This window comes from Pelobates fuscus, chromosome 11, assembly GCF_036172605.1.
Source record: "Pelobates fuscus isolate aPelFus1 chromosome 11, aPelFus1.pri, whole genome shotgun sequence".
In the NCBI taxonomy this organism is placed as follows: Eukaryota; Metazoa; Chordata; class Amphibia; order Anura; family Pelobatidae; genus Pelobates; species Pelobates fuscus.
The window spans coordinates 108,269,225-108,295,491 of NC_086327.1; the positions used below are offsets into that span (position 1 = coordinate 108,269,225).

Sequence of the window (26,267 nt, forward strand, 5' to 3'; positions counted from 1 at the left end):
GTTCTCAGATGGAATGTATACAACTCACAGACTGGCTTAAGTAATTCATACATCAATACCAGAAAGGTATAGGTGCACAGCGTGAATCTTTAATACATTGTGACAGTAATCTAGGAACGATGAATGTATGAATTTTTTTACAGTTCCTAAAAAGATTAAAAGTGCACTTTAAGTAGAGATCATTTAAAGGGTAGACAAGATGACTCCCAATCTCTGATTGTCACAATGCTAACAAGTTATAAGCAGATATTTACCAAGTGGTATCTCCAGAGCTTGTAATAATTTGGTTATCATCCAGAAAACGGCAGCAGGACAGGTAACCTATGAAAGAAAGAGCAAAGGAGAAATGCATAGCTTGTTGAGATGAATAGGGTGGCTCTGTACATTCAAATCTTTGACACTATATATTCGTGAGGGGAATCCTCATTCTGCAGTAGAACGGCAGCTTTTAAAAGAACTGAGAAAAAATATTGAAAACTGAAAAATCAACATGGAAGGGCCCAATAAAAACACACTAGCATTTCAGTAAGTCAGTTAATTTAGAGCAAAAGTCTGATATACAAGTCATTGGTTTTAATATTTTAAACCAACAGAGAAGTTTACATTTCACAGATTAAATTCTGAAAAGGGCCAAAAACCGCTTTGCAATGTGCTCCTTGCTTTTCTGGTGCAAAACTAATCATAAAAATCATTTGAATGTAAAGTGCTTACCGTCAATTAAAAATCAAATCTGTTAGAGCCAAGCTATATCTCCTATAAAAGTCTTAATCAGCAGAGTGTTAAACAATGCATTACAGCTTTGTCAGTACGCATACATTAAAATATAAAATTCCACCAATCACCTAGGGAATTGTGCACATTTCCATGGGTGTTGCAACAGGTTTTAGAAATCATTCCTGTTGATTAACAGAAGCTTGTTTTAAAAACCCCATTGTAACAGTCATACAGTCCGAGAGGTTTCTAATATCCATCAATGATCGTCCAAACCAGCAGCACTTTGTCAATGCTACACATGTGCATGCGTTTAAACCGATACATATGTACATAATATTCCAGGAATTGAATATGCAACAATGGTCCCCAGACCTCCTCCACCTAAACACATTCTAGTAGCCACTGACAAGCAACTTGTCTGGCAATAAAAAAAAAGGGGATGTTTTAATGAGTAACGTGTGAGTAATACAAACTGCAGCATATGTTAAACAAACTGCTTTCACTTTGACAAGATTTTTCAAACAGAAAAACCAGACTGTGCCCCCCAAATAGGGAATCTACTTCCTCTTGTTTTAAACGGTGTTCAACCATCATGATTTATTGCCAAGCTACAGAAAAACAGGAACAAACCTCTCTGAAGCAGCCACCATGTCGATATACTGGAAGTAGGCACTTTGTATGAGTGAAACATTTCATTTCGCATAACTTCAGCCTATGGGAAAACCTTTGCTAAAGGGACATTTATAAAGAGGGGTAATTATATAACTCAAGTGAGAACAAAAATGTTTACTGAAAGCCAAGTATACTTTATTCAATGTTCATTTTTGGCAAGCTTTCCCAGAAAGCTCACTTTCATGTCAATGTCGAATGACATTAACCTTACAAGTGCACGCTGCATAATTTTGTTACAAAAATTTAAAGTTGTTATGCTGCTCTAGAAGCAGCATTTTTTTGAGAACAGAATTTGACTGTTCTTGTAGGGAAGAGCCTCTAATGGCAAAAACGCCACTGTTTCATACTGCAGTGTTAAAACTAAAGAGTCACTGCCCCCAGAGCATTTCAGAGATTAAGTAGACTGGGTGACTTTAGTGATCTTTAAAAGGGTCAGTTTAAGAAACAACCACTACAGAGTGGTTCCGGAAGACTCCTAGTAAGAGTCACTTTTCAATCTGTTTGAAACTTGCCTGGGTTCAGCTTCCTCTTCAGATCTCTGAATACTCTATTGTCCACACTCTGGACATGACAACGCACCACCCAACAACCTCAGTCTAACCCTCAGCTCAGGAGGAACCTTAATTCTATTGACCTTTAGGAGCTATCAGCTGATATTTATTCACAACTCCTATCCATCCCTTCCCTCTCCTGTGCCTCATTGGCCAACTCCACATATAACACTACCCTCACACCTTGGCCTTGAACGCTGCAGTCCCGCTCCAAACATGCACCTCAAGGAGGTCACGCCCCCAACCATACTAAATCAACACGCCACCTGCAAAGATGCTCCCGTTGTGCTGAACGCTCCTGGAGGAAGTCTTGAACCCAGTCAGACTTTCTCCATTATAGATTCATATTATGTTCCTACAACGCAGCCCTTGCGAAATAGTCACACTTTTCCTCTCATTAGTTCATGCTCCCGCAATCCCAGGCGTCTGACACCTTCTTTGCCCTGCTGTGGCCACCCCCCAAACTAACCTTTCAGCCTATAACTTTGCATGCTACTTTACCGACAGGATTGTACAGCTAAGGAAAGAATTCACCCCACACCGCCTTTCTTTTTCTCAACCACATGTAGATCATGCCTTTCCTACCCTATAGACTTTCTCCCCGGATACTGCACGTGGCTGCGCTTCTCCTTTTCTCTCGCCCCACCACCTGATCCTGTCCCATATCACATCTCTCTCACTTGTCTTGTGCCTTCTTTAACGCACATCTTCAACTGCTCTCTTTTGGTATTGTCCCTGCTGACCTTAAACATGCCACAGAAGTACCTATCCTGAACCCCCCCCCCCCCCCCCCCAAAAAAAACCCTCGACCCTTCCTCCCCCTTTAACTATCGTCCCATTTCCCTGCTCCCTTTTTCCTCAAAGCTTCTGGACAAACTTTTTTTTACCCATATGTCTCACTTCCTCAATTCCAACTCTCTCCTAGACCCTTTTTAATCTGTCTTCCACCCCCTCCACTTTACTGAGACTGATCTTATTAAAACGACTAATTACCTAGTCGCAGCTAAATCCAAAGGCCACTACTCCATACTAATTCTTCCTGACCTCTCTGCTGCCTTTGACAGCGTTGATCATGCTCTCCAAACTCTTCAATCGCTTGGTCTGTGACTGTCGGCTCGTTGGTTTTCCTCTTATCTCTCCAAACGCTCATTCTGTGTCCCCATTTCTAAGGATACCTCCTCCCTTCGTCCTGTCTCGGTTGGAGTCCCCCAAGGCGTTGTCCTTGGTCCCCTTTTATTTTCTCTTTATACTGCTTCTCTTGGCAAACGTATTACCTAATTTGGATTCCACTACCACCTGTACGCTGATGGCATCCAGATACAGCTCTCCTCCCCGGACCTCTTCCCAGCAACGTGTCACTGCTGGCCTTTCTTCCATCTCTGACTGGATGTCCTCCCGCTTTCTGAAACTCAATCTCGCTAAAACCGAGCTCCTTGTCTTTCCTCCCAATACTGATCCTCCTCGTTCACTCTCCCTTCAAGTTAGTGGTATCCACACAAGTCCATCCTTGCAAGCGCACTGTCTTGGTGTCATACTTGATTCTGGCCTCACATCCAGCATATTACCAAGTCTTGTAGATTCCATCTTAAAAACATAGCCCGCATCTGCCCCTTTCTTACGCAAGATGCTACCAAGGAGCTTGTCCATGCTCTAGTAATTTCATGCATGGATTATTGTAACCCTCTTCCCAAAAAACGCATTGCCCCCACTACAGTCTGTAATGAATGCTGATTTTTCTCTCTAGTCGGTCCTCTCACACCTCTCAGTCCTTTCATTGGCTTCCTGTATCCTACAGGAGTCAATTCAAAGTGCTAACCCATCCCTATAAAGCAAAACCAATTCTAGCCCCTCATATCTCTTCACAGATCCATACGTATGCCCCTGCTCGGTCTCTCCGCTCTGCCCGTGACCTTCTCCTGCTCGCTGCTCACACCCGTATGGCCAACTCACACTTCCAGGCAGCTCCCTACCCATGGAATAGCATGCCTACCGCCATCAGACTCTCCCCTAGTCTTCAGTCATTTAAGGAGTGCCTTAAAACCCATCTCTTTAGGAAAGCTTATGGCCTCCCAGAGTAACCTCTACCACGCATACCCACTTCTTGCCCTCTCCTAAAGGGCAGCACTCTTCTCTCTCCTCCAGCTCTGCTTCACTCCCACCTTATGTGATTGCTATTTCCTGTCCTAATGTGTTTTATACCTCACCTCCTATAGACTGTAAGCTCGTTTGAGCAGGGTCCTCGTCAACCTATCGTTCCTGTAAGTTTTCTTGTAATTGTCCTATTATAGTTAAATCCCACCTCTAATAATATTGTAAAGCGCTACGGAATCTGTTGGTGCTATATAAATGGCAATAATAATAATCCGTCTTTGGATAAAACTCAAAGAATGAGAGGTCGCCAAAGAATCCCATCAAAACTGGGACAAAATTGCGGAAAGGGAACTTCCGCTTTAATGACAAGAAGCCAAAACAAAGGTGCCCTGTAAACCCGAGAGTCAAACTACACAGACAGGGACTTTTTTCCATGGACAGCATCAAAACCTAAAGAACACTGTAGTAATCATGCTTAGATTAACCAGAGGATAGTGTCATTTTAAAACTACACAGACAATTGTATGTGTGTAACTCTCTAGATAGCCATTCCACCAACAATTAGTGAGGCAAGTAAATCCAGCAGGAAGTGTATAGCTATTACTGAATGGAATGGCGCGAGATACACAGATTAGATTAAGTTTATGTTTGGTAACACAGACGCTTTAAATTGCAGTGTCTCAATCTTATTTCCTGAGTGCTCTAGTTTTCATTAAATACATAAACAGACATTTTTATGTGTAGCAGTCAGGTTGACAAAACTTGACATTGGGCGGCTCCTAAAGCAAAGTTCTGTTTCAGTTGCCAATCAAGTTTATCCACAACCCATCAGTACAATCAGTCCCATAGAAGGGAAACGGCAGACATCACAAACAGTAGAATAAAATGGCTGCACTCCGATAGAGAGATCCGGGAGAAGGAATACAAAATAAATATAAACAAAAGCAAGTGGCAAGGAGGGGAGTATAATCAATACATGGGGCATAAGGAAAGGAAAACCAATTTGATTTGCTTTAAGGTTTTTACAGAGCACCAGTGTAAGGTGTGGAAGTAACAGCACTCACCTGTGTGTCCAGCCAGCTCACGGCTCACTCGCACATTTCCTTCACGGGTTTTCAGGTTGTAAATGGAACAAATATTATCGAGTCCACCACAGGCAACATAATTTCCAGAGGGGGCATATGCACATGTCATTACCCAAGATGAACGCAATGGGATAGCGTGAACCTGAAAAGAAAGGATGGAAGTGTCAGGATTTTTCTTCCAATGATTAAAGATCATAAAAAGCACACTAGTTGATATAAGAATAGTAGTTTAAAAATAGGTTAGCCAAGTATATTAAAATATAGGTATTTCTAGATAGGAAAGAAAAAAAAAAGCCAAACACAAACTGGGCCTCTAGTGGTCCTTGAAAACGGTTTTGTACTAAACAGCTCTGAACAGACCATGATGTACCAGTCTTTAAATTGTTCTGACTGCAACATAGCCAGACTTGCAAGTTTAAAAAGAAATCCATACTTCTAGATGCAGACTAAAAAAGTATCACACACCTACACAGTTTGAGTTGTGCACCCATGTTTCCAATCAGTAGAAGGGAGCATTAACGTCAGTTATTAACCGTTAAATGGCTTTAAAGGATAGAACACACAACTGGAGCATCTATAAATCTTTTCAGAACAGGTTCATCTAAACATTAGATGGCGTAAAAGCAACATTTCTAGGAATACAGCACAGAGAGGCTGTCACTAAGGTTTCAGATTACAGTTTGACATACTGCAACGGTTTCCTCTGTCGATCAAGATAACATGAACTTTCACTAGCAACAGAAAAAGCCTGTAAAGGGACTCTCCAGTGCCAGGAAAACATCCTTTTTCCTGGCACTGCAGGACCCTGCAGTGCCCCTCTATCTCCCACCCCCCATCCCATGTTGCTGAATGGGTTAAAACCCCTTCGGTGACATACCTGAATCCAGCGCCAATGTCCCTCAGTGCTGGGTCCGGCTCCGCCCACGCTCCTGCTGCGCGCAAAACTGCTTTCCTATGGGGACTGCAGCAACGCTGGAGGTCCTCATGCAGAGCGTGAGGACGTCTAGCGTCGTTTAAAACACTTTTCATGTTTTAAGAACACGGAAATCCCTCTAGTGGCTGTCTGATAGACAGCCACTAGAGGACGACTTAACCCTGCAAGGTAATTATTGCAGTTCATTAAAAACTGCAATAATTACACTTGCCGGGTCAAGGGTGGTGGGAGTTGGCACCCAGACCATTCCAATGAGCAGAAGTGGCCTGGGTGCCTGGAGTATCCCTTTAAGGGTGCATGTGAAAATTATTTTAACACTGTATGCACATTTTAACACTGTATGCACATATTTGGCAAGACCTATTTATTTTAGGGCCATTTAATTCACACTTTAGGAATTAAGTGATATATCCACTAACTGCAGCATAGCTGAGGAATTTGTTGGCGCTATATAAACAACATAAATCATATATAAATATCTAAAAAGGTTCTCTGTTCTTCGGTATATTCTCCCTTAACATTTAATACATTTACTTCACAACATCATTCAGTGGTTATATAAAGACTGATGGCTACATGCACAGTTGTATGCAGTGATAGGCACTTCCCACCAGAGGCAGTATTAATGACCCAACCTGTCCACCATGTCAGATTCTCATTTACAAAGAGTTTTAACTCTTTGTAAGTGAGAATCTGACATGGTGGACAGGTTGGATCATTAATACTTCCGGGGGAGACCTGCTGATAGAATTGTACAGTGGGAGAAATATACAAGATACAAGTAAATTCAAGCAGGATTCCATAAATGTTGTCCGTAAAGGTGGACGGGGACGATGACTAAAGACTGACAGTAACCACATGGATTTTTGTCCACGTTAGAATTAACTACAAATCCCTGCATAGAGATTTATTGCTAGCACTCCGCTATAAACAACTGAAATGTTAGATTTTTATCTATATAGCTTTTAAGGTAAATCAATCATTTGATATAGTTCTCTACTGTAAATCAGGCATACATAATAACAGAGTTCACCGAGTTAGACTGGTCATCATCTAACCAGATGACTATGCGACACATGTAACTACCAAAACTACAAAAAATAAAAACTTTTAATTTTAAGGGAAGTGAGATTTTGAAAATAAGCTCAAAATTGAGAACCCCGGAATTTTCATAGTTCTGGTTCCCTTGTATATGGTCCGAGGGAGCTAAAAGACTGCCCCCTCGGAAGTGGGCAGTCTAGGAGAAAGTAAAACTAACTTGGCAAAACCAAGAAATGTCTACGTGCACACTGACGCAGATCTTTCTCGGCTCTGCTCGCAGTAGCTTGGAAGATCAGTGCTCACAAAACTAATGAGGCTACGAATAGTTTATGTTTATGAACATGGCGCCAACTGAACACAGTAAAGCAGAACCAAGGGACAGATACAGACATGCACATGAGGTCTGTAAGATGAACCGCACTGAGCTGTTTACTTATTATAGGACAACCATAAACGGCAGCTCAAATAGATTATCTACAAGACATCAAGCATGGATCCTAGAACTTTTTAAGCTGTGGGTTTTCACTTTCATATATCGAAAAATGGAATCTCCTAATGCAAAGAATATATTTTACAGCTAGCTTTGAGCATGTTGGCACAAAGCAGCAGACAGCTCCAAGAACAGTTTCGGGTTTCTGCACAGTGGAAACTTGAAGGATACCCTGTAAATCAGGTACTAATTGGATGCGGACAATGGATCCTGTCTGCACCTTTTGTTTTATTAGCAATTCAAAGTAGCAGTTTCCACACACAAACAAATAATGGACCATGATATCAGTGATAATCCCATCTAAACTCACTACAGCTTTGTTAGGTAATATTAATTTACACTGTATAATAAGACACCTTGAGGTGATAAAGCCACTTTAGCAAATGGCAATGTTTGCAGTCTGGTCCCTAAGATATGTTAGCATGGATGGCTTTTTTTTTTAGCATTGATACCTCTAGGCACTCCTATTGAATAAGAAGAGCATACCATCTTTGAACAGTATCCTTCCAGATCTGAGTGATGACGACATAGGCAATCATACATTGTAATTACTACAAGCCAGACGCGAGGCAGTTCCTCTTTCATCAGTTCTCTTACAGTTTATAGGTTTTATTTATCCATACAAAGCACAGCTTTATTATAAGCACTTTGCTGTAATTCTATTTTTTGTATTCAATTTGTTAATATTCTATAAACTATGATAATCTGAGTCTGTGGATAATTTTGATTTGCTATGATTCTTTAACATCCCGGTTTTATTTTTGGCTAAAAGCACTGCCTGTAAAGGCACACCTTTCCAGGCTGCAATGCAAAATGAGCTATGATCAGTTGCCTACATATATTGTTTTCTATTTGAAACTAAAAATAAACATGTTTACATATTCCTTCGGGTTCAATTAAAGTGGTAACATTTCTTAGCATGTTTCTCTTACCTTGTTTGTGGTGTAGCTGTCCCAAATGATAAGCTTGCCATCTTGAGAGGCACTAACTAGCAGCCTGAAGGGAACAAAAAGTATAATACTATAAATTACATTGGCCAAGGGGACAGAGTTAAGAATAAAGCAGCCTTAAATTCCCCACCCGCTTGCATTTCTTTTAAACAGATCTGGATCTGCATAGCCTTTTTGCCAAGTACGTAACCATGTTAACCTCCAACGAATGTTATGCTTATTCAAAATAATGCACAAATGGAACCAAGGTGGGTAACCCCTAAATCCAAACAGGGATATAATTATAGATCATGGGTTGTTAGCTGTGGTTCATAAGCTACCAAGAAGGGGAAAAAAAAAAAAAAAGGTAGAATTCAGAAAGTGAGATTAGGTTACATTGCAATTTCCTCCTGCCACACTTACCTGGAGTCAGTACCCCAGTGCATCGCATAGATTTTAGCCAGGTGCCCTCTCAGTGTACGCCTAGTGCGCATCTGAATCCGACCCACTGGATCAATATTGGCTGTGATCTAGAAGAGGAAAAAGAAATAATAATGATAAAAAAAACCTCGTGGAGCGTGAAACACTCAAAAATGCACAGATTATGATCGTTAGCACAAGATCAATGGTATATTCTAAAAGTGAAAAAGTTGTTCACAGTCTCACTTTTAAATCTATAGTTCAATGTGGATATTCTCAAAATGTATAAAAAAAAAATCAAAAAAACCTGGTATATACTCACATTTAGTAAACTTTCACACTATTTACCAATAATCTAGGCTAGCTACAATATTTAAAAGTGTGCTGTGGCATTGTGTTCAATTGCACGCTGGTAACAATTTCTAAGATATATGAAGCACTAATATTTGCATACCAGCAGCAATGTAGGCCATCATACCAGTATACATTTGTGCATCCAATACCAGAGTGTTTAAATTTTACAAATAACATCTTAACAAAACTCAAATGAAGACCACAATCCCCATCCCAATAAATAAAATGGTTTACCTGAGCCAGAGTGGCATCTGCACACGCTTTCCTTGCATCCTGTGGAGCGAGAAGACCATTATTAAAGTGAACAGAAAGTGGGAAGACTACAGTAAACACGAACAAGAGTACACATACAGCCTGGAAACACAGACCCTCTTTTTACATCTAACTTTTACTGCAGTGTTTCACGTTACTCGATGTGTGGTACTGCTTAGTTTTAGGTTCTCTATTCATTGCAAAATGAACTGACACCTCATATATGGTGAGCATCTTAGAGGCCCCCTCATATGGCAACAAGTGTTTTCCACCCTTTTTGTTTCAGCAGTCACTGGTCTGCTTCAAAAGGCACCCAAACCTCAACTCAATTTAGTGGTTTGGATGCAGGGTCCCTTTCCTCTTAACCCTGCAATAGAAAACATTGCAGTTGTAGAGAAACATTGCAAGGTCAAGTCTGCCAATAGTGGCAGTCTTCCATACACTCACTAGGAGAGTTTCCTTTGCATGAGAACGTCCAGCGTCTTCAAATCCCCCATAGGAAAGCATTGAATTAATTGCTTTGCTTTCCTATGGCGAGGGTATTGTGCATGGGCTTCACTGCACATGCGCTTTAGGTTTTCCCCAGTGCTGACTGATGAGGCAGAGACTGAGCTAGCACTGAGGGACCTAGTCGCTGGAATAAGGTGAGTGTTTTTAACCCTCTGGAAAATAAAGGGTGAGAAACCCTTTAAACACTCCTTATTCCATCACCTGGTGTTCCCAACACAAATGTGTTCCTGTAAATACATAGAGGCAAGGCCATCTAGAATCAAATATCTATATTTGAATAATCTACAGGATAGCAGGAAACAAAGAAAAAACAAACTTGGTATTACACAGAAGGCACCGGGATCCTAAAGCAACACAAAGTGAGTAACTTCAGTCAAGTCACAATCTGCGCTAAGTGAAACTTTCATGGAAAACCTACATTTAAACAATCATTCATTTCATACAACATATTGTTAACATTTCACAGAGCTCTGCAAAAAAACAGACTTAACGGATACACTGAACTAAAGCTATCCAGGAAGTCTGCTTCTCACTGGAGCCAGGCTTTTAATAACTGTTTAGAAGAGCTGAGAATTAATGAAGACACGGAGAACTATTCACTTACAAAAATCCTCATGTACACAGAGATAAAACAAAAGCCAGAGATGTATCACTGGTCAAGTATTTGAACATGTTAAAAAGCCAAGCATATGGGGGCGGGGCCGGACCGCCGAGCTGGACGGTCGCAGGCAGAAGGAGCTCCTGCTGCTTTAGCATCAAAAAGCCGAGAAAGACTCAAACTTAAGCCTGGAACTGACCGACCACTGTAGTGCCCTAAGCAGAGGACCTGCTGGAGCCAGGGAGAGGCTGGCTTCTCAAGCTACAGTCCCCTGGAGGAGAGGTTTGCGATACCCGGCCTTCTCCCGCGGTGAGTGGTGCGGACGGCCGACGCATCACTATCCTGCCACACAGCACCCAGCCTGGGGCTCGAACCTGAGTGGACCCGGCCCTGTTCCCCCCCCTATGGACCGGGGGGGTGATCCCGGTCCCCGCCCGGGGGCATAGCAGCTCGAGCACACAGGCGCCACAAATGCACTTGAGGGCCCGACCACATCGCACAAGATGGCGACTGCCACGTGCACGTAAGGTAACACACAAGCATGGGCTCAGGAAACATGAGAAGACGGCGGCCCCACTCTCTCACAGTTCGCCAAGCGACCTCTCACCTGCCAGAGCAATACACAGATGAGAAGACAGGCAGCAAGGGAGGCTTACCGGACACGGAGCGGCGGAGACACCAACCCGCAGAGACTCAGCTCTATACTTACGACTCTGCCGCCAACCGAAGGGAGCCACATGCCAGAAGAGGCAACCCTCAATGCCGACCGCGGAGACTGCTCCTCTCGACATTTCACAGAGGCAAGCTTACACGACACATCTGAAGAGGTACCGTAGCCTACAGGGACACTAACACCGCGTCGGGCTGAAGATCGCATGGGCTAACCATAGATCCACTGCCACCCTTGCAGCACCGGACCCCTGAAGCGCATGTTGCTGTATGAACTTTCAAACGGACTGGGTGATATTATGATTATGATATACTATAGCAGTAAATAATTGCCTGGATTTAATAGGCTTCAGCTAACATACTGCATTTCTGACCACAGCATAACGTTTACATTCTACTCACAAAACTCACACCATGCTAACACTCAAGACACCTTACCATTGCTGAAACCATTACGCAGCCCGCTCTCATACCCTGCCTGTAATAGCCATGATTTAAGCCATAATGTCTACTGTTCCCACACGCTGCCTGTAATTAAAACACGTACCCTGCCTCCCCGGGTGAGCTACTTAGGAGCAATCCTGAACAAGCGATTTTTGTCTTAGCAAACTAACTAAATAACGTTGTATATCTTTTTGTCAGTACGCAACCTTAACATAAAATTGTGCAAGTACAAACGTATACCCCAATGTAATTATTGTATGAATAACACGAGGAATGCCTTTGGGGTACCCCGTGAAACGCTGTAACATCTTATGCACTGCAAAAATAAAAAATTCAAAAAAAAAAAAAAAAAAAAAAAGCCAAGCATATTGTCCAGGCCAGATTGGTGTTGGTGAACATGCATACTAATGCCGCAACAAGATAGAACTGAAAAGAACAATACAAAAAAATATTTTGTATTAAAAAAATAAAGTAATAATAATTAAAAAAAAAAAAAATATATATATATATATATATATAAATAAAAAGGGTTAAACCACTTCTAAGCCATTTAACTTGTTCTTCTGAGTGGATATGCTAACAAAACATGTCCATGTTTAGTCAGTATATCCATTGGAAATGAAATGGAAATACATCAATCCTGGACTGCTGTTGGGCTATTAGGACTAGTTTGGGAAAGGCACACTGTAAGCACCATAACTGCAGTCCACTGTAGTAGATATAGTGGCAGAAATCACCTGGTGTCTCCCCCAGTTTTTCTGTCAAAAATTTTGAGTGGCAGGAAACCATAAGACCGCATCTGCTGTTACACTTTTACGTAGCAATATTAGTTTTAGCCACATTTCTATGGAGTTTTGATTGTTTATGACAGCTGAGACTTAACTGTTCAGCAGCTTAGCATAGAGACAAAGAATGGAGCCAAGGGCATGATGGCACCATAACCACTACAGCAAAGGATTTGAGGGAGGACAACGAGGTTCTGGGTTTATACTGCATTTTCTAGTCCATGTTGACCATATCGGTTTTGTCTATTATCATACACTTGCTGTGATGGTCAAATGAGGGAGTTCTTTTCGCACATTTTTTTTGCATTTTATATGCATAATGCATGGTAATCACTTAAAGGGAAACTATAGTCACCCAGACCACTTCAGCTCAATGAAGTTGTCTGGGTGCCAGGTCCCCCCAGGTTTTAACCCTTCAGATGTAAACATAGTTTCAGCGAAACTGCTATGTTTACATTGCAAGGTTAATCCAGCCTCTAGTGGCTGTCTTCCTGACAGCCACTAGCAGCGTTTCTGCGACGCCGAATGCCAAAATCACATTCAGTGTGTAGAACGTCCATAGGAAATAATTGAGAAATGCTTTCCTATGGGCACATTTAAAAACATGCGCGGCTATTGCCGCACATGCACATTCCGCTCCACTTGGGAGCGGACGTCGGCGGGGTAGGAGAGGTCACCAGCGCCTAGTGAGCCAGACGCTGGATTAAGGTAAGTGGCTGAAGGGGTTTTAACTAATTCAGCACCAAGGTAGGGGGGTAACCTGAGGGTGGGGGGTCCTAAGGATGATATAGTGTCAGGAAAACAAGTTTGTTTTTCTTACACTATAGTGATCCTTTAAGGGGAACCACTACTTTTCTGGACATTACAACACTGAATAAAGCATTGAAAGTTGCCAATATGTTCAGTATTCTTTTGAATTTAATAATTTACATCACAACTGACTTCAGACTAGGAACAGTCAGGGCCCACACATATTACAAATTGGGAAGAGAAAGAAACCCGGTTTTATTCCTCCTCTGATGCCATTTGCAAAGGGCAGAGCTTATAACAATTGACAAAGAGCCAAGATGGAGGCAGGCAAGATCACCCACTGAGCTGCCTGCCAGACAGGTACCCAACTTTAGGCACTGCATTTAATTTTCGCTGCAGTTTCTGGCACTATTTCATGCCTGCTGGAGCAACAAATGGCAGCATCAGTTGAGTAAGGTTGGTATTATTAGTTTGTTGGTGTAATGTAATTAAATGACCTCATGGGAAGGAAAGTGCTAACTTATTATCTTAATGCATCTTGTAGGCACAGCTCCAGAAGCTAGGCATCGTTTCAACCAAGTGAAAGTGTGTGCAGGAATATAGGCCAATAACTCCGAAATATGTTCAAAGGGATAGTTATGAATAACTATATGGTATCAAAGGGAAGACTGTGTGGTTTTGGGTGGGTGGAGGTCACTGTTGGGAAGGTGGTTTGATGCACTGGAACTGTGGGGATGTGCCCCGAGATCCCCTTGGTGCCACAAGATAATCCATCTTATTTTACAGCAGTGGAAATTCCAACCCCTCCACTCTACAGAATGCATTTCTACATTTAGTTTTAATTTCACACCTCACAAATGCATATTTCTTACAGGAGATAAGCAAACAAATGCTGGGACATGATTGTTCCTCTTTACAAATACTGTATCTTGGTTTCTGTTTGCGCAAACAGTATGAGAGGCAGAAGTGACAAAGGCCCTCATCATACAAGGTGCAGCAAGCAGAGAATTCAGTTTGGGGAATATAATCCTACACTTGCTGAACACAATCTGAACCCTTAAAGGAGTCCAAAGAACAGGTTTAGAAAGACAATTCATTAAATAGAATGCCATTAAGATTTCTGAATAACAATATCACTGAAGTGCGTCAGTCTGAAAGGCTGAATACAACTTTAATATTGCTAAAGGGGTGTTTAAAAACTCAAGAACATAGTCGAGAAATAAAGACATTCTTCACCACAGATTGAGGGTGGAGGCCAAGAACGGAGAAGCTTGGCTAAGAAACGTAAAGTGGGATAAGCGCTAAAAAGAGTCCGCTTCAAAAGCGATTTTCTTTTTAATGCATGATTTTACTTTCCTGAAAGCAAATACACACACACTGCACCATGGCTACACTTACAACAAATGAGCAAACATGATATGCTGCCATACTTTTCATAACATAAGGGCCAGTATAAGCATAATATTGTTTGGTGCTTGGGAAAAAAATAAAAAGTGACTGGTTAATCAACTCTCGCTGCATGGTGCTAGGAGTGCCCTGGCAATTCCCTCTACCATATACACACACCACAACGGCAAGTAAAACTTTTTTGTGTGCAGGGTTTAGCCAAGGAGGGCTAAAGGATGTTCCTGCTGAGGAATGTTCCGCTCTGGAGACAAACAAAAAAAAAAATGAATGGAGAGGTGCCTGTCAAACCCCAGGTAGGAAGCCAAACCACTCAGAAATAGCCTGACTCCATGTTGTACCTGTGAAAACAAGCAGTTAAAATCAAGGAAGCAGTGTGTGAGTGTAAAAATTAAATAGAAAAAGGACAAAATAGATTTACTTTTGGAAAGGTATGGTCAAATGTTGCCAACTGTTGGTTGTGAAAACTGGCGGCCTCAAAGATCAACACTGGCAGACTATCACACAGATTGTATGAAACAAGTTTGGATTCTAGTTGCATTTTTTTTTTTTTTTTAAATCCCAGACGGTCTCCTGGAACCCGCTTTAAGATGGAATGTAGTGATGCAACAAACCACATTACCAACCAATTGGCAGATATACAGGTTAGAGGGAAACTATAGTCATCAGAACAACTACATATTGAATTTGTTCTGGTAAGTAGAATCATTCCCTTCAGGCCTTTTGCCGTAAACACTGTCTTTTCAGAGAAAATGCAGTGTTTACATTACAGCCTAGGGATAACTTCACTAGTCACACCTTAGATGGTTGCTAGAGGTGCTTCCTATCTCAGTCTTGCCTAGTATTCATCACATTTATTGTCTCCTCCCTCTGCATACAGACACTAAACTTACCTCTGAGATTCATTGATTCAATTCATCTCTATGAAGAGATGCCCCTGATCTGCCTCCTTGACAGTCTAAGAATGCTATAGGAAAGCACTGTGATTGGCTCAGACCACCACTTCTGATAATGTCAGACAGACAGTTTTACAGGCAAACAGGGGCAGAACCAGCAGCTGCAGACTTTAATACAAGATTATACTATATTTAGGTTGGCAAGAGGGCCCGATGGTGGCTTTAACACTATAAAAAGGTCAGAAATAAAGGTTTGTGTTCCTGACTCTATAGTGTTCCTTTAAGACTAATTTTCCAGAACTATCAGTTAGAACTAATACATTGAACATTTTATGTATGGCATAAAATTAGGAGAAATCATACAACCAATATTCATACAACATTTAATAAAGTGCAACGGATGGTATGCAGTTAAGATCTGAGAATGGAACAATAAAGTTACCAAAAGCTAGCAATTATGGCATAGATAGTAATACCAGTCTTGGACACTGTAGAACGGCTGCTCTGAAAGATATTCACATATTTATTGAAAGGAAATGAGTGTGGTGGGGAGGGGGTTGATGGAATCTTTAACTTATTGCATGGTGATTAACGCAATATGATCTATCAACTGGCTGCTACAGCCTGCAGTAGCCTCCTGTGAATTAAGGTTTAACAGAGAACAAGATTACTTCTAAAGTAAACCAACTGTGCTGTACGCCTCAGTTTGCACACGGATAAATGGTAGATAAATGGTCTAGAAGACATCCACTAAACACCCATCTGGATTGACGTTGGACGTCCTCACACTTTGCATGAGGATGCCCAACATCTTCAAATTCCCCGTAGGAAAGCAGGGATTCAATGCTTTCCTACAGGGAAGTTTTAATGTGCGTGGCGAGTGCTGCACATATGAATTAAGTCAAAACTCATGTTGCAGGAAGAGATGCAGCCAGCACTTAAGGAGTCTCTGCACTGGAAAGAGTTATATATATATATATATATATATATATATATATATATATATATATATATATATATATATATATATATATATATATATATATATATATATATATATATAAAAAAAGGTTTTTAGTCCTACAATATCAGACATAGGGCTATAGCATTCATTTAACACACAGCTTCACAATAATACAGTGGGAATTTAAAACAAGCAACTGACAGACAAAATGAATGACAGATGCAAAAAAGTGAATGAGGTTTTACTCTGGCGAGCTTGCAATCTAGACTCACATCATGGCTGTGGCAGCAGCACTGTAGAGGTGAGTTTACCATTAACTTCTAAAGCAACAATATATCATTCATCTTTATGATAAATTAGAAAATCGCTGCTCAAGTAAATTTTACAACTTAAAAAGGAATCTGTCATGACAGATACACAGTCAACATGATCGGTCACATGGTTGTCCTTAAGAGGAACTGCCACTTCCAGAGAAGTGACCGTTTGTTGCAGTGTTTACTGGAGTGACTATTGCAGAGGCAGAGGAGCGGGGGAGTATTTAACACTCGCAATGCAGACGTGAACTAGAGGATAACTAAATTACGTATACTTAGTAAAGCCTTGGCCAGCAAGTCAAAATCTTAAAGAAACCTGAAAAAATGTTTTTAGAAAAATGTTTTTCACAACCAATAGCCAACTTTCAGCTAGCTATTTGGAAGTACCGAAAGTGAGAAAGTGACAGTTCATCTAATATAAATTCTTTGTGCTAAAACAGAAGATTAAAGGGACACTATAGGCACCCAGACAACTTAATTTCATTTAAGTGGTCTGGATGCATTGTCCCTGTCCCTTTAAACTCCCATTCAGAGAATATGCAATGTTTATATTGCAGGGTTAAGTCTGCCTCTAGTGGCAGACTACTAGACAGCAACTCCAGGCACTTCCTGCTGTTTCACAGTTTGACACTGGACGTCTTCACCCTCATCCCATGAGGATGTCCAGTGTGTTGAAAACCTCTAAAGGAAAGCTTGCAATGCATGCCCATTAGGTAACCCTGTCAACTAACGGACCAGCCCAACCAAGGGGCAGCTGGTCTGGAATCAGGTAAGCATTTAAAGTTTTATTTTACCATTTACAGGTTTGTATTCCTAACAAAATTTAACAATTTTAAAATTCCTAATTTCTCATTGCTACTTTAAACAAAAAGGGATTATTTTGTATTTGTATCTCTGTGAAAAGGGCAATGATAGGTGAACTTTGTCTCACCTAAGCCAACCACCCAAGACTATCCATCAATACATCTCACGCAAAAGAATCCTAAACAACGTGTGAGAATACATAGATATGATTCCATAGATGTCAGCCATCTTGATGAATTTTCTATAAAGCAGTTACATATCTTCCGTTTAACCACCTGCTGTAGGGATGCAGGTAGTGATGCTACTTAAATTAACACTATAGCGTTAGGAATACAAATCTGTATTACCAATGCTATAGAGTGTCTGGTCCCGGTTCCTAATTTTTTTTTTTATTCTTTATTTTTGTTGTGCAGGTAGTACATAACAGTGTTAAACACCACAACAGTGTACATACGGGTATACAGGTTAGAGACTGTGGCATGGGTATTTGCACATTTTTCATTTATGAACAGGCTTAATGTATCTGGTGAGGTTCAGTTGAATATTTTAGTATATGTATGAAACAAGAGAGTGATACACGATAGTCGCTAGTGTTAATTAGGCTAGGTACAAGATATTATATAGTATCCTGCATGGCTGCACTTTAGTATGGGCATGCGCACAACACAGTTATTTCATAATAGCATAATGCAGGTACATAGAGTATGTGTTACGAGAGTAGCTTTTGGGGTGAGCCATTAAAGTAATAATAGTGAGGTAAACCCCTGGGTTGCCTCAACATATCATGGATTGTGTGTAGATAGAGGCATGCAAACAAAACATCAATTACGGTATGACAGAAAATTAAATCAAATTAGCGGCATCATCAGCACGGGTATAGAAGTGCAGCACAAGGAAACATGTCCTAGAGATTACGGGTGCCGCGCACAGGGTGGTATAGTGATATCAGCCGATGCCTCGGCTCAGTATTTTGGTGAGTCTCTGGGTGTTGCTATGTAAGTTAGGTATGCCAGGGTGTTTTCTCTCTCCCTCCGGGTCTGCGAGGGGGCCCTTGTCCGGAATCCGTGGAACCAGGCTATGGGATATGTCAAGTCCCTCTCCGCCGCTCTACTGTGGGGGCCCGGAGTGGTCCGCCTCTGGATGCGGGTGCCGCGACTGCCGTCGTGGAACATGCTTTGCGGTTATTACTGGAGCGGCCCTTCGTCTTGGTAGGTTAGGCTGACGTTGCACTGGTGCTTTACCAACGGGAGACCCAGGCTTTGTGCGGTTCCCGTCAATTCACCTTCTCCCCTGTTGCTGAGGGTGTGGGTACTGCTTTCGAGCACCTATCTTGTGCCAGAATTGCTCAAACAATTTGTCAAGGCGTTGTAGCATGCCTTCTACCGAGCCCGGTAGATCATCCACCAGTCTGTGCAGTTTGCGCCCCTGTTCAGGGAGCACGTCCGCCATCTTGAGTGAGTTGGCCGGGTTCGTCTCGTGGTTTGTGTCTGGCAACTGAGTAACGTTTGGGTATAATGCTAGCCAGGGGGGCCGGGATAACCCCCACCTTTCATAGGGGGGAGGGGAAAACACAGCACTAGTCGAGTATTTCAGCACCAGTAGGAGAGCGGCCATCCTCTCCTCCCCTCTGTCACTGGTAGGCCGCAAAGCCTCGAGAGTCAGGGTTTCCAGCGGGGGAGAGGTCCACGGAAGGGATCTCCAGCACCACCGGGGTTTCATTCACAAGCTTAGTCATGCTTTGCGTCCAGGTGAGGTATTTGTTCGAGAATAATGTCAGATTTTGGTGCCATTCGTGGAAGCTCAGGCAACACACGTCTGTACTGCTCAGTAGCCAGGCTCCGCCCCCGTTCCTAATCTTTTTAAGATCCATCCAACAGCCACTAAAGTTGGATTTAATGTCCTCTTGTTTTCTACATTGTTCAACTAAAACTTTAACCACCACATATGAAATCCATACTGGGTTATGATAATTTTAAACACTTTAAGCAGGACTGACATTATTTGTATCTTATGCATGTATTCATGGAAAATGTCTAGGCGAATTAAGAGAAAGTAGGTGATGACATCTGATCCATTTGCAAAATAGCTATGCTGTACCTGGCTTCAGTGTATATTCAAATAATCCCAACCCAATCAGGACCATCTACAAAACCACCCACACAAACCGGAAACTAGTGTGTTTCTGATTCAGTAAGTAATGATAGAGATATATATATATATATATATATATATATATATATATATATATATATATATATATATATATATATATACACACACATACACACACACACTGGGTTGAGAAGAAAAATGATTAAAAGATTTGTCCCTTGGAGATTTTGGCTAGGGACGGATTTAAAAAGATCATACCAAAATTTTAACTGCCAAACCCCCCCTCCTCCCCCACCATAAATTAAACAATTTAGGAGGTGAGAGGTAAGAGACACAAAGCCATGTTTTTACGCAGGCTTTGAAAACAGACTACAGCACTAAACCAGAAATTCCTGAAAATGCAGTCTGAAAGCATTTCATTAGTGCTCTTCAGGGTTCTTACTACACCTAAGATGAATTTACAGTAGCTTTGAAGTTTAACTCTTTAAACAAAAAGAGTGTGACTAAATAAATGCACTCCGATAAACCATTAAAGTGGACCCACAATTCACAAACGTTCTACCTTTAGGGCAGGTGTCCTTATATTTATAGACACCTGCACGCATGTCACATCTTGGCAATGGCTAGAATCTGCTTTCATAGAAAACCTTGACCATAGACAGGCCTCATGGAACACAACACAAAGTCAGCCATTTGTGGATAATGCTGTATGAATTTTGTGCACTGACAGTGTTGGGCTGTCCATAGCAGAAGCGGAAGAGAGCATTTTTATGCTTGTTGTAAGATGGACAAAATCCATGTGTATTTTTAAAAGGTGCAGTTTTACAGACCAAAACATTTAAGCATGCATGTTGGCAAACAGCAGTGACTCATGTTTTAACACAACAGGGAGCATTAGTTAAGACTGTCTACAGATCAACCATACTAAGGAGACAAATCAAGATGGAATTAAAAAAAAAAATAAAAATAAAATGTGGAATTTGGCCACTTGGGGGCAGGGACTGGACATATTTTAAGCCACTCCTGTTAAGTTAAAATGACTTTCAGATTTAATGACAAGCCGTTATCCGTTCCACTCAAATTATGTCCATGAACTACATTTTCTAGGTGTCACCGATTTATATTCACCAGGGAGCTTGCAGAACACTTAGGTCTGACTTTTAAGCTTTAAGATATTCAGTAATGTACATACTCTGATTTGGTTCTTGAGTTGCTCAGCCTCCTGACGTAGCTGATCGAGTTCACTCATTTTTCTTTGCTATAAATGGAGCTTATCTGCCACCACCAACACAAACCTAAAAAAGGGGGGAAAAAAAATTCTTCAAAATTATGTTATCAATACAGTTAGATGCACATCAATATCTTCGCATTTAAAAGTTTCATTTCAAATAAGACATACAGTGGGAAATGTATTTTATGTGGGCCCCTTGTCAAAAGGTAAAAGAAACCAAAAACATCTAACAATGTTGCTTATATATACTGTAGTTGATCATGAAAATAAGTACGAAACAAGTCACATTACTAAATTGCCAAACACCAAAACAGCATAAAACAAGGATGTTTTAACATTCAGGTTTAAGAAGGACACAGACTAGTAAAACCCAAGTAAACATCATTTAACCAGGAGCGTGTTATATACGCATGTGAATTCAGCGGTAACGTTTATATCCATACTGCACAGCCTCGGTGGATAACAAGTCTCACCAAGAACAAGCCTCTCGTGTCAATGGGGACTGTGTTGATTAATATAGTTATATTATAATATAGTTATTCAGCAAAGAAGAAATACTAGTCCTATAAACCTTTCCAGGAAAATAACTGAATTCCACACTTGAGAAATGAGAACTGTTAGGCTGAAGAGTTCCAACCATGAGAAAGGAAAGACAATAAAAAGCACTGCAGGCTGATGAATCAGATGTAGAGCCATTGCCTTTAGTAGCTATCCAAAATATACGGATTAAACATTTCTAGAACTACTGCCCACTCCTTATAGAAAACTTTGTCCATACGTTCTCAATTGGTGGGATAGTGACAATTCCTCAATACTTCACTGCCCTTATTATCGAGCACAATTGTTGACCAACGAGAACCTGGTCTGTTTTTACACAGAAATATCAGCTTTCAACTCATTGCCTTTTTAAACTGTGTAAGATCACAATCTGATCATACTAGATTTTCATTTTGTAATGAGGACTATATAAATGGGAAACGAACCCAGACTGCACAAAAATCGTGCAAAGGGTCTAAACTACCTCCAATGCTTTGTAATTTTGTATACATGTATGCTTAGATGGGGCAAACACATTCTACATATACACTGAAGTAAAATACATATACTCTTCTAGATCTTTCTACCTTCCAACAAACAAATCCTTTGTCTTGAAAACCTGAAAGACAACCGGGATTTTGCAGAAGCCTTTCAGTGTTGAATATATTCTTGCAGATAGCTCAGTGACAAACATACAACTACATTTTTAAAAATATTAAATATTTATAAAATAGTCTTCATCAAAAAGATAAACCGGTTAAAATATTTCTTTTTTTAGAATTTAACAAACAAAAATTCCCGAGGGAGATACCTCCATACCCTGGTAAACCTAGATATACTAAGTACGGGAACTAACACCCCTCAGATAAGGACCCCCTACAGCACATGCACAGATGGAACCCGCTAAAAACAACATAAAGATCCCCTCAAACCTGACCATTACCTGACCCCACCGGAATCGCGAGGCTGGGACTCCGTGTCGCAAACTACCTTACCCACTCACCTGAGTGGCCCCCCATAGCGGGGGAACCCTCTCACGACCCATCCCCTAACCATGGCACTGCAACCTTACCCTTGCACAGGATACACAAGCATTGACTAGTTTCATTATCGAAATACATACGCCCTAAAAACACACCAAACCATGCTACAAAGAAAGACTAAGACCATAGCCTACATCTGGCCACATGACGTAACCAAAAGCTCACCATAGCAATAGGCAACTGACGAACGACAGCACCTTCACCGGAGATCACGGGGGGGACGGGAGCGGGATGACCAACCTGGGAACAAGGAAAGGACCCCACAGGGCCTACCTCGACAATACACATCAAACGGGCCCGCAGCAGAAAGCAAGCACAAATTGGTGCAAACCAGGTCTTCCTTCTGTTTCTTCCTTTCCCCCTCCCCTGGACTCCTGTCTACTTCCTTACCAAGGTTATGTGGAACAAGATACAGCTTAGACTTATCTGATCAATGTTTATATGTTGGGCAATTGTATAACTCAAACGACTAGAAATCCAGAATGTAAACTAATGCTATACGACTGTGTATTATCCCCTCCCCCACCCTTCCCTTATTTTTCTTCTGTAACCCCATCCCATTTAATTTACTGTATAAAAACAAAAAAGCATCATAAATAAAGAATCTTTAAAAAAAAAAAAAAAAAAAAAATTCAGTTAGCCCGCCCCTCTGGTGAATGAATCCCTGCTCAATTCTCAAAAGCAAGTTGTTAAGCTCACTTGTCACATTACAGAATGACCATATGTACACAAGTGGCATATCAGGCTGGAAAATGAGAGGCCATATCTACACGAGTGGCATATCAGGCTGGATCCAACCACAATAAACTAAAAGAAATGCTAGCAGGCACCATCTTCATTTGGTAATTACCATGATCACTAACAATTGGAGAATATATAGTGAATAACCCTGTATATGCTGTACTATAAAAGCATACCCTAGTCTTCAACGATATCTCACAAAGGTGCACAGCAAAGGTCGATGTTCTGTTTTACACTCCGTTGTCTGATTCTACACCATCAGCTCTACCCAAGTTCCCATAAAGCAACATCAAGACCTTCTAAAGCACACGTAGCAGGCAGCAAGAGAGTCTATTCTCCAAGACAAGCATTCATTTTAGATGCAAGTATAGGACATTTAAAAAAAAATTAAAAAATTATTACACCATCATAACCACTACATATTCTAAAGAAGCATAAAAGCAAGATTTCAGTACAATATTTTGTATATAGCAGACATACATAGCCTTCTAGGCATATACATTTTTATGTCTGGTCATGGGTAATACTAAATAACACTACAACCATAAGATTGTGATGTCACTATTTGAGATTGCTCATGGCAGACCCTAGAGGCCTTCTTTTTAATATTCGCTAGTAAAGTGGTTACAGTTTGTAAATTGTGTACATATAAAGTAGATGAAAAATTACCAAAAGCTTAAACTAAGACAGCAAACAATTTGTAGAAAATTAGAACTGTTAAAGACCAACTTCTAAATTCTCCAGCTGATATATTGAGCTGGTAGCCTAGTTAGTGGTAAAGAAACTCTCGAAGTACACACAGTGACAGTCTTCATAGCCGCATAAACCACAGCCTGACAAATGAGAGGTTATAGTTTGTTCCTAGTGTGCATATTTTATAGAGCATTATTTTTAGGATGACTACTACATAGATCTGGGGAACAAGAAGTTATGCTGCCTGAGCAATATATACAATTTTAAAAAATCTGACATGGTGGGAAGTTTGTAAACAGCTATTTATCATACATATACATCAAACTGTCCTCCACAATCCTGTGGAATGAACACCATAAAAGCATTAGAAAGGGGGTTTAAATTACACCATAAAAATACCTATCTGAATTAATAAGTCTAATACTAAAAGATAGATCTTTAAAAACACCCCACATTCTATACTCACAGAAAGTTTCTTCGCCTTAAGGAAACTAGTCCACAGAACGTTTACAGCTACGTCTCTCTCACCTGTCCTCCATCCAATGTCATCTTTAAGCCAAAATAGAGGGTGGCATAATCTCAGTTACTCATTCAAATCCGGTTAACACAATACCGGCTGAGAGTCTTAAACTGTTCACTATCCTTCTGACCCTAATCCAACACCATTTTCAATGGATTTTTTTTCTACATCCAAGGGCAATGAAAAAAATAAAAGAATAAAAAGACAGCAACGAGTTGACTGTTTTTGGCTAATCAATCCCATGACTGAACTGAAAATGTGGAATATGAAAAATGTTTCAACCATAATGGAAACCAGATTATCTATGCATATATTTTTAAATAATTTATAAATGGCAGAATAAAGGAAGCATAAATGCTTTGTCCTCCCCTTCCCCATCCAAAAAAAGTGTGTAGATTTCCCAGAACATAATTAGTTGCCAAGCACTTATTGTGGCATACATCAGGACCAACTCCATTCTGGATACTAGCCAAAACAGAAAACCATCCTGAATCACTATTGATTTAACAAAATATAAAAAGATTTAGATCTGGAAAGCTTGTTTTGGAGTATTTTATCTTAAGCATTGTTCTTTATATTTTAATTCTTAAAAGGAAAGAAAAAAAATACATATAAGCCACACAATTTTCCAGATGGCTACCAATGCTACAAGGCTAATGAGTTTAAAATTGTTAAAAGTAGCTGGATTAGGGTCTTCACCAAGTACAAATTCCAATGACAAAATCCATTAATTACCAACAGCGAGCAGTCGCATCCATTTACCGTGCGCACACACATTTGCCAAGTTTCATTTTTTTCCAGACAAACCTACAGAGTATCAGGAACGATGCCACCTCAGCAACAAAAGGTTTCAATTTAAAAGCACAAGTTTGACACACGTGTGCAATTCTCAAAGCCCCACAAATGTCCGTGAAAATCAAAGGTTAAGGTATGGAGATTTTCTATGAACGCAAGGAACGATTAAAAAGTAACCTGTTTTCTAGAAAATATTTTTACAATCCAAGTTCGTTTCTCCATAAACAGGCTCACCTCTGAATCCCTCAGTCAAACCGTTCCACCGATACCTTCTCTCAGGACAAATACAGACTCAATTAGTAAATTAAATCTATGCGCGCAAATCCCTTTAATCTTGTTGACGAGAATATTCCTCCAAGATAATGCTCGTGCTGGCACAGGTAGTTTTAGCAGTTTATTTAAAGAAGCATACAAAGGGGAGCTGTAAATATATCAGGAATTCTTGCAAGTCAGAAAACGGGATTTTGAAATGTTAAGTCCAAACTGCCCAAAATGAAACACTTGTGAATTAAAATTCTATACAAGAGTTTAGTGAATAACTGTTTCGATGTTTGGCTTGTACACATCTGAGAAATAAGATAAGTTAATACTTCTTCTACAAGAAACCCATCTCCATTATTTACTACAAAATTTTTATTTTTTTCAGATCATACAAACATTGCGTATTTTTATATACAATTTAGTAACATGTTTGTTACACGCTATGCATTGTTGCCCATATGGTACAAATGATGCTAGCAAGCTAGGCAGCCACCAGTAGTGTGTTAAAGTGAAAGATGGCTAAGGCAATTATCTTAATATGTTAAAATTTGGATAACGTCTATTTTTAGCCTGCCTTTTGTAAACACTGTTCCTAACAATCACAGATTTCCCAAGTGCCCACGGAGAAGACAAAGGAAAAGCGACTTTTACACATTAACGTGC

General features: G+C 40.5%; 1 protein-coding gene across 3 annotated transcripts in view; it reads right to left on the reverse strand.

Moving 5' to 3' along the window:
* GNB1 (G protein subunit beta 1) overlaps window positions 1–26,267 on the reverse strand; it is a 66,615-nt gene that overhangs the window by 9,886 nt on the left and 30,462 nt on the right. The window contains exons 1-7 of one of the 3 annotated variants that reach the window (XM_063436687.1): window positions 25,578–25,672; window positions 20,976–21,078; window positions 9,516–9,554; window positions 8,931–9,037; window positions 8,511–8,574; window positions 5,093–5,255; window positions 255–321 (exon numbers count right to left, since the gene is read on the reverse strand). In XM_063436687.1, coding sequence (XP_063292757.1) covers window positions 255–321; window positions 5,093–5,255; window positions 8,511–8,574; window positions 8,931–9,037; window positions 9,516–9,554; window positions 20,976–21,032 — 497 coding nt within the window. In that variant the 5' untranslated portion in view covers window positions 21,033–21,078; window positions 25,578–25,672. Of the gene's footprint in view, window positions 1–254; window positions 322–5,092; window positions 5,256–8,510; window positions 8,575–8,930; window positions 9,038–9,515; window positions 9,555–20,975; window positions 21,079–24,494; window positions 24,570–25,577; window positions 25,673–26,267 lie in introns of those variants that run through there. The other 2 variants (XM_063436688.1, XM_063436686.1) reach the window with 2 other exon arrangements.